The following is a 13,437-nucleotide window of genomic DNA, read 5'->3' as shown; positions in this document are numbered from 1 at the left end:
CTCGGCTTCCGTTACCTTCCCTGGTTCTTCCTAGTGCCGTCGTAGCCATGGCGGCCATGAGTTTACTGCAGCGGGCTTCGGTCACTGCGGTGGCCGCTCTGACTGGCCGCCGCCTTGGCACTCGCCTTGGATTAGGGGGCTTCCTCATGCGAGGCTTTCCGAAGACTGTCGGTGGGTGCTGGCTTTTGGAGAAAGCTCTATCAGGGGAAGCGGGGTGAGAGATAGAGGACTCTTCCCCAGTGACCTTGGTGGGACCCGAAGGGAGCCAAGAGAAATTGCGGGCTTGGGGCTTGAGAAGAGAGCTGGAGCATGGGCTGTGTGAGGAGATTAAGGGTTCTCGTATCGATCGAGTTTAAATTATTAATTAGCATTTGTGAAACACTACATTCAGCCAACCCAATTGGTGCTAATTTGAGAATGAAACTGAGGTTGGAAAAGCACAGAGCTGAGACCCGTCTCTCTTGGGTACCAGTTTGTACTTCCCACATGCACTAGGTTCTGGTCCCACAAGATATGAAGCCATGTTGCTGAAGAGCCCACTGATACTCAGGAATGCATAGATAGGTGAAAAGGCTCATGATGGGGCATTATACATAGGGACTTGCTGAGACTATGATAGAAAGGATCAGTGCTATTCACCAAATTTCAAGCAGGGATTTCAACCTGTTAAAACACCGCTTTGCCGGCATTCCTTGTTAAAATCCCTTTGTAAGCCATTTCTGATTACAGGTATCCTTTTCAAATACTCCTTGGCATAGTATTTAATCATGAATGGCTGGAGATTAACTGAGGTAAAAATTCACCCCCAGATCCCTTTTATACACTGTTCCCATTCTTGGAGTTTCTAAAGGATCATTGCAGATAATCTGTGCCGTTTCTTCTAAGCAGGAAAGGATCTATCTAATAGCTGTGCTGAGGGTCACTGTGTTTCAGCTGTGTACCTACTTTCAAAGGTGTTTTGCAGGTGAAGCTTTATCTGTCACTGTGCAGTGAAAGGTTTTAATCTGTAATCGTTTCTGTCTATTCCTCAGAATGTGAGCTCCAGCAGAGTAGAGAAACTTGTTTTGTTTCCTCTGGAGTTAGGCGACTAGGTTCACATCCTGGCTCCAGAGTTCAGTAGCTGCCTGACCTTGGCTCATCACATTTTGGAAGCTAAGTGGAAGACACTTAATTGCTTGGAACCTGTATTACTTCATCTGTAAAAAAGAGGATGTTTATTGCAAATGGGCTTATATTCTGTTGACTGGGAAATAAAAATAATCTCTTTCCTACTGAAGAGTATTTAGAACCCTTGGATTAGGAGTTCTACCCAATTTTGCATCTTTCTGGAAATGTCATATTGAAATGAACTTGTCTCTATAAGAACATAAACACACACACACAGAATATGAATGAATAATTTTAACCTACTTCATAAGATAATTGTGAAGAGTGAGTGGGAAAAATCTAGAGCACCTAGCATTAGCCTTTTACAGAACTCTGTGGCCACATCTTTCTTAAATGTCTAGTACTGTCATGTTATCTTCATCTACCTCAGTGTAAAGGTTTCTCAGAATACAAGCAGATAAAAGTATTTACTTTATTTAATTAAATTGTTTATTAAATGTCACATATCAAGGGATTCCAGACATGAGCTTAAGTTTTTCCCTCACCTGCAGGGAACTTTAATGTTCAAGACTGATGTGTGATATTTTGGTTTTAAAAAACAGAATGGTATCAAAATTATATAAACAAGTAATGTGGAATTAATTCAGACATAGAAGATGGGATTAACTGGATTCTGGGGATAGTTTTAACAGGTACAATTAGCAGAAAAGTAAAAGATGTGTTTTCTGATTTATCTGAATATGGGGCTCTTGGGATAGTTAACAGGCTTAAAAGGGAAGTTGGGACCAAGTTGGGGAGGAGAGGGATTGAATACAAAGCCAAAGTATCTTAACTATTTTGTAGTTAGCAGAGTGTTTTAGCAAAAGAGCTCCATCAGTAGTGTGTTTTAGGAAGATGCTTCTGAATATTGCATGGCTTATAGGGGATGTTGCTTACTTAAACCAGTGAGGTAAAGAGGGTGTGGAAAGTTTGAGACTTAGAATCAAGAGGCCTTGACAAGTGATGATTGAGTGGTAGATGCAGAGAAGATGACTGAGACCGTTAGACTGGCTAATTGAGTTGGTGGTGCCCTAAATTGGGAATAGTCTGAGAATGAGTGAAATAAAATGATTGCTGTCTTGGAGACACAAGAAATCCTACAGTACGTAATTTGATCCTCAGTGATCACAATTGTCAAAAACATAACTTTCCCGAGGTTATTTTCATTTAAAAAATTGTTACTGAAACCTAGTTCCATGTAATTAATAAATACTAAACTGAGCAATTCCAGGCTTTACAGAGTGGTGGAAGATGCCTATTTTCATGGCAGGAGGGTCTGAGTTGCAGAAATTCTGGCAGTCACCCGTTTGTAAGCAGTGTGGCCCTACTATATCAACAAGTCATGAAGGCTCATATTTTAGAAGACTTTAGTGGTATGAAATGTACTTGAGAACAGTTAGTGGTAATTACAGTTTTCTACCACATTAAATGTCATGAATAATTGTTGTTTAACAATAGGGAAATTATATGTAAAGAAAACAAGTTCACATTACAAAATGCATTAATATTGCTAGAATGCATCTAGATCAGTCTATAGTTTTTTGTTTGTTGCATTTTCCATATTTATTTGTGTCATTCATAATCAGTTGTTTCTAACCACATCAAGTTTAGTCTTTCTATCTTTCTCTCCATGTGGCTTGTTTGTACGTGTGTGTGAGTGTTTGTGTACGCGTCTATCTTTTTGAAAGGGAAAGTGGGAAGTTTACCGTCTCTTCGCAGTAGATTTATTTTCGGGGACTAAGGAAAGATCCCCTACCAACATTTAATTTAACTTGAGAAATGAAAACTCAACAATATTTATAGAGCGCGTACCATGTGGCAGACACTAAAGGGTAGTGGAGATACAGTACTGAATGAGACTTTAACAAAATAATTAGGCTTAGTGCTCATTGTTCTAAAAGAAATAGAGGCGTACCTCAGCGATTGCAGGTTCGGTTCCAGACTACAGCACTAAAGCAAGTATCTCAATAAAGCAAGTCACAATCTTTGCTGATGAAAGCTCTTACCTTCAATTTGTAAAAACAGTGCAATGTCTGTGAAGTGCAATAAAGTGAAGCACAATAAAACAAGGTTCCTGTAACCAGACGGTATTAAAGCGAGTTAGTGGAAGGCCAGTTTAGGTAGGATAATCAGAGAAGACACCTCTGAATAGGTGACATTTGATCTTAGCCCTGAGAGCTGTGGAGGCAGCCATTCAGAGAGCCTGGGGAAAAGCTTCCAGGCAAAGGGGAAAATAAATGCAAAAACCTGAAGGCAGGATTGGGAGGAAACCATTGAGATTAATGAGGTGCTAAGGTAGCCTTCTTTTAAGAGAGGCCATATATTCAGATTATTTTAAGGGAAGGACCTTAGAAACCCTAGGCCAAACCCCTATAGTATGCTAATCCTTGTTATATCCCAAGATTGATACCTGAATAACATCATAATGGGGAATTGGGGAGTTGGCCCAGTTTTATTTTCAATGATTAAATTGTTGGAAACATCTTCCTTGTATTAAGCCTCAAATTACTTTCACCTATTGATCCTAGTTCTTCCCTTCAGGTCAACACAGGACAGTGTAAGCCCTTTGTCATGGGACAGCCCTCCAGCTATTTAAAGACTCATCTGGTCTCTTCTTTTTTGTGGGCCAATCGGCTTCAATTCTTTCAGTTTTAACATGTAAGTTTCCAAGTTGTTTTTCATCCTGGTTGCTTAAGTTGGAGATTGTTTAACAGTATACCTGGGAAAAACACAGTTCTGAAAGTGTAGTTAGGAGATAGAGGTGAGGGGCTCCTCTAGTTTTGACCCACTTTCCACTTATATTTAATTCTTTTAGATTCAGCCTTTTGTAAATGTGTATGAAACTTTTGGGGTATCCCATTTCATCATCAGTGTAGTAGCCACTTTTAAAGCAGTAGCTCTGTGTCTTCGTCAGGAATGCTACCATCCAGGCCATTTATAGAACTCTTGACCCTATGGAGAGGGTCAAGTGCTATGGAGAGAACTCTTTGGCAGGTTACTGCATTAAGTAACAGTCCCCTTTTGAGTGTAATCAGTCAATCAATTATCCATTTCAAATTAATTTAACTTGCTATTTCAATAAGCTTATAATGTGCCTTTCCTCTCAGCCTTCACCCCCACCATCCTGTCTAAATAGGAACTTTTTTTCTAGGCCTGTTCTTTTCTGACACTGCATCCTGTTTCTTTCCTTTGTCCTTAATAGATTTGTAATTACGTTTATCTATTTGTTTAGTTTCTCTTCCTTCCAGCAGGATCTATATCCCTCTTAGACTGTAGGCCTAGCATAGGACCTTCAAATAATAGGTACTTAAATATTAGTGAATTAATGAGCGGATTGTACTATTATCCAGCTTAGTTTTTCATCTAGTCTACAAAATATTTCTTATCTTTCAAATGATTTGCTGAAATACCTATTTAATTTGTCAAATTCTCTTATCTTGTTATTTAAAAAGCCTTAGTATGAATTGTATGTAGTAAAGTCATGCCAACTTCTAATTCTTTTGTGAATAACTTCCTAAATTCATTACAAGCTGCTGCTGGTGATACCAAAATTAAGAAGATGGATGCTGCCTTTAAGACATTTTTATTTCTGGAGGCAGCGAAAGCAATTGTGCACCTTTGTAGAATATTCAGCAATTTATAGGTAGGAGAGATCTCATCTAGTCAGGAAGAATGTTGGTTTTCTGGAGGATAAGATGTCATCTGGGCTTGAAGAACAGATTCCAGGAGCGGAGAGGGCATTCTAGTCACTTAAGTGTGAACAAAGGATATAGAGTGTAGTAACACAGCCGAAACATAGTAAACCTGTTTCTCAGTATCAGTCAGAGCCTTTCCTTATAGCAGAATGCCTGTGTGATCTTTCCAGACTTCCAAGGAATGGAAATAGTGTAAAAAATAAGATCCGGAAGTGAAACTTTGCCTCACTTTATTTCAAGCAAGTTTAAATTAAATATCATCTGGGGGAGGATTTAAAGAGAACATTGGTAATCAGAAATGGCTCACAAAAGGGTTTTTATCAAGATATGCAGAGTGTTTACTTGTGTAACGATTTCAAATTCCTGCTGGATATATGTTGAAGAAATAAATATCTTTACATCTATTTTGCAGCAAGTTCTAGTGTTTATTGCTTCATATGGAATGCCATAATCTAAATTTATTTCTTTTGCAGCATTAGCAAATATTTGTTGCAGAGATAAATAAAGTAGCCCACCAAGAATATCTGACCTTCCTGCCTGCTGTTGAAACAAATTCAGATGATTATTTGGATATTACTTTAACGTTGACTAAAAGTGAGGAAAACTAAAGTTTAGAACAGTACATCAGTCTATTAGATATTCTCTCTGCCCTGCTGTTAGTACTTAAATAAGGAAGCATGCATTTTTTTTTTTACCTTAATTCGTATTAAACATTTATGCATGTGCATTTTCCTACAATCTGACTTATTCTCACAATATAACAGCATACCTATCGGAAACTTGTATAAAACAGGGTAATTTAATATTTCCAGCTCCTGTGCGACACAGTGGAGACCATGGGAAAAGACTGTTTGTCATCAAACCTTCTGGATTCTATGACAAACGTTTTTTGAATTTACTGGTGAGTTAGAAATTTTCATGTAAATAGGAGGAAATTTTCAGCCTATTTAGAAAACATCTTTCATTTTATAAAAGATTTTATTTTGTAAATTCATATTTCTTTTCTCAAAAGATACTGAGATTTTGTAGTAAGATCTGATTTGTTACTGAATTTCTTTTTAAATTAGTTACCTTTTTTTTCCTTCTTCAAAATAGGGATTTCTGCTTATTAGAGGTAAAAACTGAGCTATTTCTTTCTTTTCAAAATTATGGTGTTTTGAAATATCTGTGTTCCCTGCCTGCCCTCTCTCCCCCAAAATCTATAAATTCTAAAACTTTAAGGACAGATTCATTTGGGGATAATTATTTGTATTACTAAAATATTCTTTAAATTATCAAAGAACTCATTGAAATATTTTTTTAAATAAGGAACTTCATTATTTTGGGATATGTTTTTTTAAAATTTCTGTGTTGTTCAGGAACATTGACTTAAGAGAGTGAAGCAGAATACTGACTGTATATTTTTAACTCAGTTCTATAATGAAAAATAGAGGCTTAGAAGATGGGAGATTGTCTGGACTCTCAGCTGCAGTTCCTAAAACTGTGACCTACCATTTGAGCATGGACTGTCCTCTAGATTTTCTGTTGCTCTGTCATTGTGCTTAATGCCCCCCTCTATCTCCTTGGTTGAACTCCTACTTTTCTATTCATGACCAACTCTGTACAGTGGTTGAAATCACCCTGATGTTTTTACACTTCTTAATACAAAAATTTCTTTCATTACATTGCTTTAGCCAAAAAGTAAAAAATCATTTAAATGCTTATTGTATTATATTGTACAATTAATCCTTTTTTCTTTCATTTTTGGTGCTAAATATAGGCATCTAAAATCACAAATAAATAATTTGATACTGCATCTCCAATTTGGCAAGTTTATTTTACTAGAAATATGGGGAAATCATACAATGAGGACAATTTGAGGGTGGGAAAGAAAGTTAGGAAATGGTTATCTGAAAACTTTTTCTTTAATCTTAACAGAAATTCTACATTTTGTTGACTGGAGTTCCAGTAGCAATTGGCATAACTCTGGTGAATGTATTTATTGGTAAGTCTCTCCTTTCTGACCAAATTGGTAATTTAAAAATCCTATATACATTAATAAAACAAAAATTATAGATAAGGAAAAGCTCTTTAAAAAATAAACATAAGGATGGAAATTTATTTTAAAATAAATCTTAATTTGTAATAGCATACGATAGAACTTTTTAAACATCTTTTTTCCTTCTAAAACATTTATGTCACTGATTCTGTAGAGGCCACATAAAAGGCTTCAGAAAACTTTGTCTTCCTACTCCTCTTCATTTCCCAAAACCAGCTCTGACAAGGCAGAATAAGGAAAACAAAAAAAGAAAAGAAAAGAGGGGTGGAAGAGAGACTGAGGAACGGTAGGTTTTTTTTTTAATCCATCCTAGAACATATAAATTGTAATCTTCTAACAAAGAATGGAATCGTGAACGACAGACTGTAAACATTAGGTTTCATTGGAGATTCTCCTCAAAATACTTGTACCATCTTGAATTCTAAAATGTTTTTGTCTTGTTGGTATAGGGAAAACTAGAAGGAATAATAATGTCTTTTAATATGTCTTGTTATACTATATGAAAATGAAATGGGAAAGTTGTATAATACCTATAGACAATGCCTTACATATAGAAGCTATCTAAAAAATATCTAATGAATGGATTTTCAACCAGAATGAGATGAATTTAAATATTAGATATCTTCACTGATACAAATAAAAGGTTCCTTTGAAACCACAAGAAGCTGATTTCTTACTTAAATTGTGAAGACAATATTATATACTCCTGGTACTAAAGTTGAACATGACTATTTTCTCTTACTAGGTGAAGCTGAGTTAGCAGAAATTCCAGAAGGCTATATCCCAGAACACTGGGAATATTTCAAGGTTGGTATAAGTCACCAAAAGTTACTTTCTGTTAGGTATCTTGTCTATGCACTGGATGTCTTAATTCAACAATTAAGATATCGTGTTATATTCAATTTTTTGATATCAAGTAGATGAATACATTCTATGCTCCCTTTTTACATGCAGCTTCTTTTGGTAATTTTTTGCATTGTTTTCTTGTTTTAAGCTTTATGGTTTTTTTAAAGGATGACTGAAGTATGTTCTTGACCTAGTAGACTAACATCAGAATTTATCCCAAGTTCAATGCTGTAGGAAAGATGTTACCATTACTAGTGCTAGCTGTCATTTATTGAGCACCAACTGTGTAGCAGGCACAGTGTTGTTTTGCAGATATCTCATTCTATGTAAAAAGGTACTATTAAAAGAGATTAAGTGACCTGTCCAAGAAATAGTGTCAGTATTTGAACCCAGGCAGTCTTGACTCCAAAGACTACACTGTTAATTAGTCATTTTACCACACTGTCGCTGCTACTAAAACCCAAAGTTAATTCCGTTACCCTTTACAAAAGTGGTATAGGGAGTGGCCTTGATTAGAGTATATCCTATCATGTTTTATTGTCTGAATGAATTATATTTTAGGAAAGCAGTACTTCATTATTAAATTTTAAGATAAGCCATATAGTTACTTTATCTTTCCTAACTGATAGAAAGAGCTTCATTTTTGGATTACCAGACCCTGGGTTTGGTTCCAAAATGCTGCTTTAGAAACTGAGCACAGGTTTTAGAGTCAGACAGACCTGGTTGAGTCCAGATATTGCCACTTAGTAACTGTATAACTGTGTAATTTGCTCATCTATAAAATGGGGACAAAAATAGTATCCACCTAATGGATTAAAATTATTTAAAATGTGTGTAAAGTAGTTGGCACATAGTAAATGTTTTTGGCTTACTTGCGATAGTCATCTTAAAGAATAGTAAACTGGAAAAGCAAAATACTATTCAGAAACTAATTTTAAACTAATTTCCTCTTGTAGCATCCTATATCAAGATGGATTGCTCGAACTTTCTATGACAGTCCTGAAAAGAATTATGAAAGAACAATGGCTATTCTTCAAATTGAAGCTGAAAAGGCTGAATTACGGTTAGTTCCTTTACTATGGTTGCAAATCACAAGAAAAATTTAATAAAACTATTTCAACACTATAGGATGCTCTATGTAAAAGAATGAAGATGGGGTGAGAATTAGCTTGTTTTAAGTAGAGACTGAAGATTAGGAAACTATTAGGAGATAATATCTGTTAGATTAGAAAGAATTCTTTTTAAAAATATGCTTCTCTGTTAAAAGCAGGGCAGCCCTTTCTTCCTCCCTCCCCTAATGTCTTTTCCTTCTGTACCCAGTCTCATCCTTACAGGTGACTACTATTTAATAATTGTTTATATATGTTTCTAGAAAAAATTTTGTGCATTGAAAATGTTTTATATATCATTTAAAAAATATATTAATACAAATGGAATCCTCTTATAAACAATTCTGCACCTTGTCTTCATTTCATTTAAATATATCTTGGTGATCTTTCTGTAATAGTGTATGCTCCATTCTTTTTAATGTTTACATCATATATTTCATTGCATGAATGTGCCTTGATTTTTTAAACAGCATCTTATTGTCAGTACTTAGGTTCTTTCCAAGTTTTTTGATATTACGCATAGTGCTGTGGTGACTATCTTGTACATATATTTTTACATATTTATTAAATGTATCTGGAATATAAATTTCTAGCAGTGGCATTGATAAGTCAATTATTCTGTGTTTTAAATTTTAGATGAGTATTGCTAAACTCTTCCAAAAAATTGTACCACTTGTCTTTTCTGTCACTAATACATAATAATCTTCATTTCTCCATACCTTTCTCACTAATGGAATTTATCAAACCTAAACATTTTTGCTGATAAGGTATTTGAAAAATGTTATCTCCTTATTTTAATCTTTTGTATTTTTGTAAGGTTGAGGTTTTTTTATATATTGGTTGTTTATATTTCTTTTTCTGTAAATTGCCCGTTTTTCTACTAATCTGTACATTAGTTAAATTAATGTTTGTTTTTCTTGTAAATGTTTTCCTGGCATATTTGTTTTTTGACAGTGTAGAATGTTTTGCAACGTAGAAGTATTTTTATGTTTCAGATAACAAAAATGTAGTAGTAGCTCATGTGTTTTGAACACTACTATATATTAGTGCTTTAATAACTTTATATGTACTTATTGTCAGATTTGTCAGTCTCTTTCTTTAGCTTCTGGGATTTTGTGTTACACATAGGTCTCTGATGTAATTAAATAAGTAAATTTGTAAGTCCAAATTATTTTTTTATAGGGTCACTCATGTTTCCTTTTGCTACTTTTAAATTTGATCCTATCTGAGGTGTATTTTGGTGTTTGGAATGAGGTTTACATACAATCAAATCTAAGTTCAGTGAGTTTTTGACAAAAGTACATAGCTGTGTTACCACCACAGTAAAGGTCATCTCAGTCACCTAGTGAGCCTCTTTCTTTCCAGTCAATCCCCATCCCCTAGTCTTGGTCCCAGACTACCATTGATCTGCTGTTTGTTCATTCTGTTTTAGTCTTTGTAGTTTATGCAAATTGCTGTGGTATTGAAAAATATTTAAATGATTAAACAAACATATGATTGGCTTGTTTTCTAGATAATGTAATTATATGTATGTATAGTTACCATATTTAGAACTGTCATTATGCATTTAAGAGCATGGGACAACAATATGGCTCATATTTAGTAACACTGGACTTTTTTGAACTTCAGACATATACCTTTGAGTTCCAATTAAAAAACAGGATCCCAGAATTCCTTAGACATGTAGAGATCCTAAACAATTTCGAAACAAAAACAAAACTCTGACTTCTATCCCCAAAGGAAAGATGCCAATGTGAGTGTGGAATTGGGAGTACCTACAGTTTTTAAAAAGTATGTGTTTAGGCATTTGAAAAACAAGCATAAAATAAAGATATAAAATAGAAAGGAACTATCTCCCATAATTGACTTCCCAAGAGATAACTATTATTTTTGGTCTTCCAGATTTTTAATACCTTGTGCATATAGATAGTCACAAATGATTACTGTTTTTTAATGAAATGAGAAGATGCTACACATTTTTTACCTTGCTTTTTTAACTTAACTGTATATATCATCTCTTTTCTTGTTACTATTTATAGATTTTCCTCATTCTTTTGAACAGATGTATAGGATTCCATCATATGGGTTAACCATAATTTATTTAACCAGTCCCTTTGATGAATATTTTAATTACTTGCATTTTTGGATAATTACATTCTAAAGAGTAGAAAAGGAAAAGGATGATATTTAATCCTAAATAAGAGATAAATGTGCTCTCTCAGATATATAATCACAAAGGTATATAATCTCTCCTAGATAGGACTAGAAAGCTGGTTAAGGTTAATAAAGTGAATTCTTTAACTGTGATAAATTTCCAGTCATATGAAAAAAAAATGATATGTGATCTGTAAAAATGGAAAGTTAAAAGTTTGATATAGAGGGACTATTTTAGGAGTATATGGTAGTTTGTACAGAGGTTTGGATGTGGAAGAGGAAAGTATCTTTAAAGACTAGAGATTATTCAGGTTGTGAAGAAGGATGAGGACAAGTAAACAGACCTTAGAATTGTAGAATGTTTTTTATTCTTTTTTCTTTTCTTTTTCTTTTTTTTTTAGACAAGGCGAACCTTGGTTGACCTCATAGATTGCAAGGACCTTGTCAGCTTGCAAGGACCTTGTCAGCTTACAATCTCTTATTTTTTAATTTTTTTTTTACGCCTACGGCACCTGGTCTTCCTAGGTGGTTTCCCATCCAAGTACTAACCAGACCCAACCCTGCTTAGCTTCTGAGATCAGATGGGATTGGGCTTGTTCAGGGTAGCATGGCCATAAACGAGAGTGTTTTTCTTATCCTGATTTTTATCTCTTCTTTTCTTTACAAATATTGTCTGTTCGATCTTGACCAGGCTCCGTATAATGCTGGTGGCTGGTGAATAAGATACCATTCTTACTCTCAAGAGGTTTTCTGTCCTAATGGTGATGGACAGCCAGTATAAACAAGGGGATGTGAGCTCCTCCAAGAAGGCTCGTTCATTTTTTAATTCCTAACACATGGCACAGCATATGGCCATAATAGTGGGCATTCTGTAAATGACTGCTACAAGAAGACAGGCAGTTACCACTATTGGAGTGAAAGTGATCTGTCCAGATCAGATAAAGAGCAGGGACAATTTAGATAATGTTTTGGTGATTAAAAACAATATTTTCGGCTAACTATTTAAGCACAATAATAAAAGTCAATAACAAGTCCCAAATTTTGCTTATAAGTGTATATCAGATACATGCGTACACATGGATCTGTGGAGGGACATTATATTTTACATAAAGCAAAAGACCCTCTAGTAGTGGTTCTCTATGGAGCTAATTCATCAAATTTGTCATTGGAAATGCTAGAATCACAATATTGCTATTTCATTTGTTACAGCTTAAAGGAGTTGGAAGTACGAAGATTAATGCGTGTGAGAGGTGATGGTCCCTGGTATCACTATCCAACCATTGATAAGGAACTTATTGATTATTCTCCAAAAGCAAATCCTGACAACTAATCTTTTATTTCTCTAAATACAAAGTATAGAATTAATAAATATATTCTGTATTTTTGCTCAGTGTGGTAAATAAAAGATCCTCTTTCGTTGCTCCGTTTCTCAAAGTTGGTTCAGATTAAGGCTTTTTTTGTGTGTGATTTTAATTTTTTTTAGCTTTATGAGGTATAATTGACAAAATTGTAAGATATGTAAAGTGTACATCATGATGATTTGATATATGTGTACATTGTGAAAGGCAGATTAAGGTTTTTGATTTGGGGGTTTCAGCTTCCTCTTTTAAGAAGGTTTAAAATGTAAAAAAACCTCAGAGAAATACAAATTTGTGAACTCCTTAAAGGAGTTCTTTTGAAAGGTTAATGTTTTATTTGTCTGATAAATGGAAGTTAGGGAAGTCTATGTTAAGTATCAGGAAATAAAGCAGTTTATATACATGTCTGTATTGTAGACATCTGGATTATTCAGGGTCAACCCAGAATTGTAAATTATACAAATACTGAACCAATTATTTAAAATATTAACACCTTAATAAACAATTTTTCAGTGAACAAATCTCTGTTTGGTTTTTAGCCATCATTCTTTAAAAACACACACATACACACTCACATTTTTCTTACGTACAATCTCTAAGATTTTTTTTAACTTTTTTATTAAATTAAAATTTTTTATTTTTCAATTATAGTCGACATTCCATATTATTATGTTAGTTTCAGGTGTACAGCATACTGGATAGACATTCGTGTAATTTATGAATTGATCCCTTCAATAAGCCTAGTAGTCACCTGGCACCTACAATCTCTAAGATTCTTTAAAGTCCTTTTTTGTAAACACTAGAGAAGTTGTCCCACAGGTAAAGTAATTACTGCAAAGATTATGAAATATGAGTAATAGCTAAAATAATGATTGTTATTTATTAAATATTTACTGTCTGCTGAACACTACTAACTGCATTTTTTCACGTTATTTTCAAAATAACCTCATGATATACTATTATTTTTTGTGTTTCACAGATAAGAAATTGAGGCAAAGAGATTTTTAAACACATACTCAAGATTTACAAAAATAAATATTTACACTTCAACTTCCAAAATCAACTTTTAGCTTTAAACTTTTATTACTTTC

At 34.3% G+C, this 13,437-nt stretch overlaps 1 protein-coding gene and 1 pseudogene across 1 annotated transcript; one reads left to right on the top strand and one right to left on the bottom strand.

Moving 5' to 3' along the window:
- Window positions 1-2: 2 nt before the first annotated feature.
- Window positions 3-12,867, top strand: NDUFB5 (NADH:ubiquinone oxidoreductase subunit B5). Its single transcript, XM_039855843.1, has 6 exons — window positions 3-171; window positions 5,654-5,742; window positions 6,759-6,825; window positions 7,625-7,686; window positions 8,682-8,788; window positions 12,198-12,867. The coding sequence occupies exons 1-6, from the start codon at window positions 48-50 to the stop codon at window positions 12,316-12,318; spliced, it is 570 nt and encodes a 189-aa protein (XP_039711777.1). The 5' UTR covers window positions 3-47; the 3' UTR covers window positions 12,319-12,867.
- LOC120597267 (uncharacterized) lies at window positions 11,489-11,607 on the bottom strand (annotated as a pseudogene).
- Window positions 12,868-13,437: the final 570 nt, after the last annotated feature.

This window comes from Pteropus medius, unplaced genomic scaffold, assembly GCF_902729225.1.
Source record: "Pteropus medius unplaced genomic scaffold, Ma_sr-lr_union100, whole genome shotgun sequence".
Lineage (NCBI taxonomy): Eukaryota > Metazoa > Chordata > Mammalia > Chiroptera > Pteropodidae > Pteropus > Pteropus medius.
Note: the sequence above shows the minus strand (reverse complement) of the source record. Positions and strands in the feature narration are given on the sequence as shown.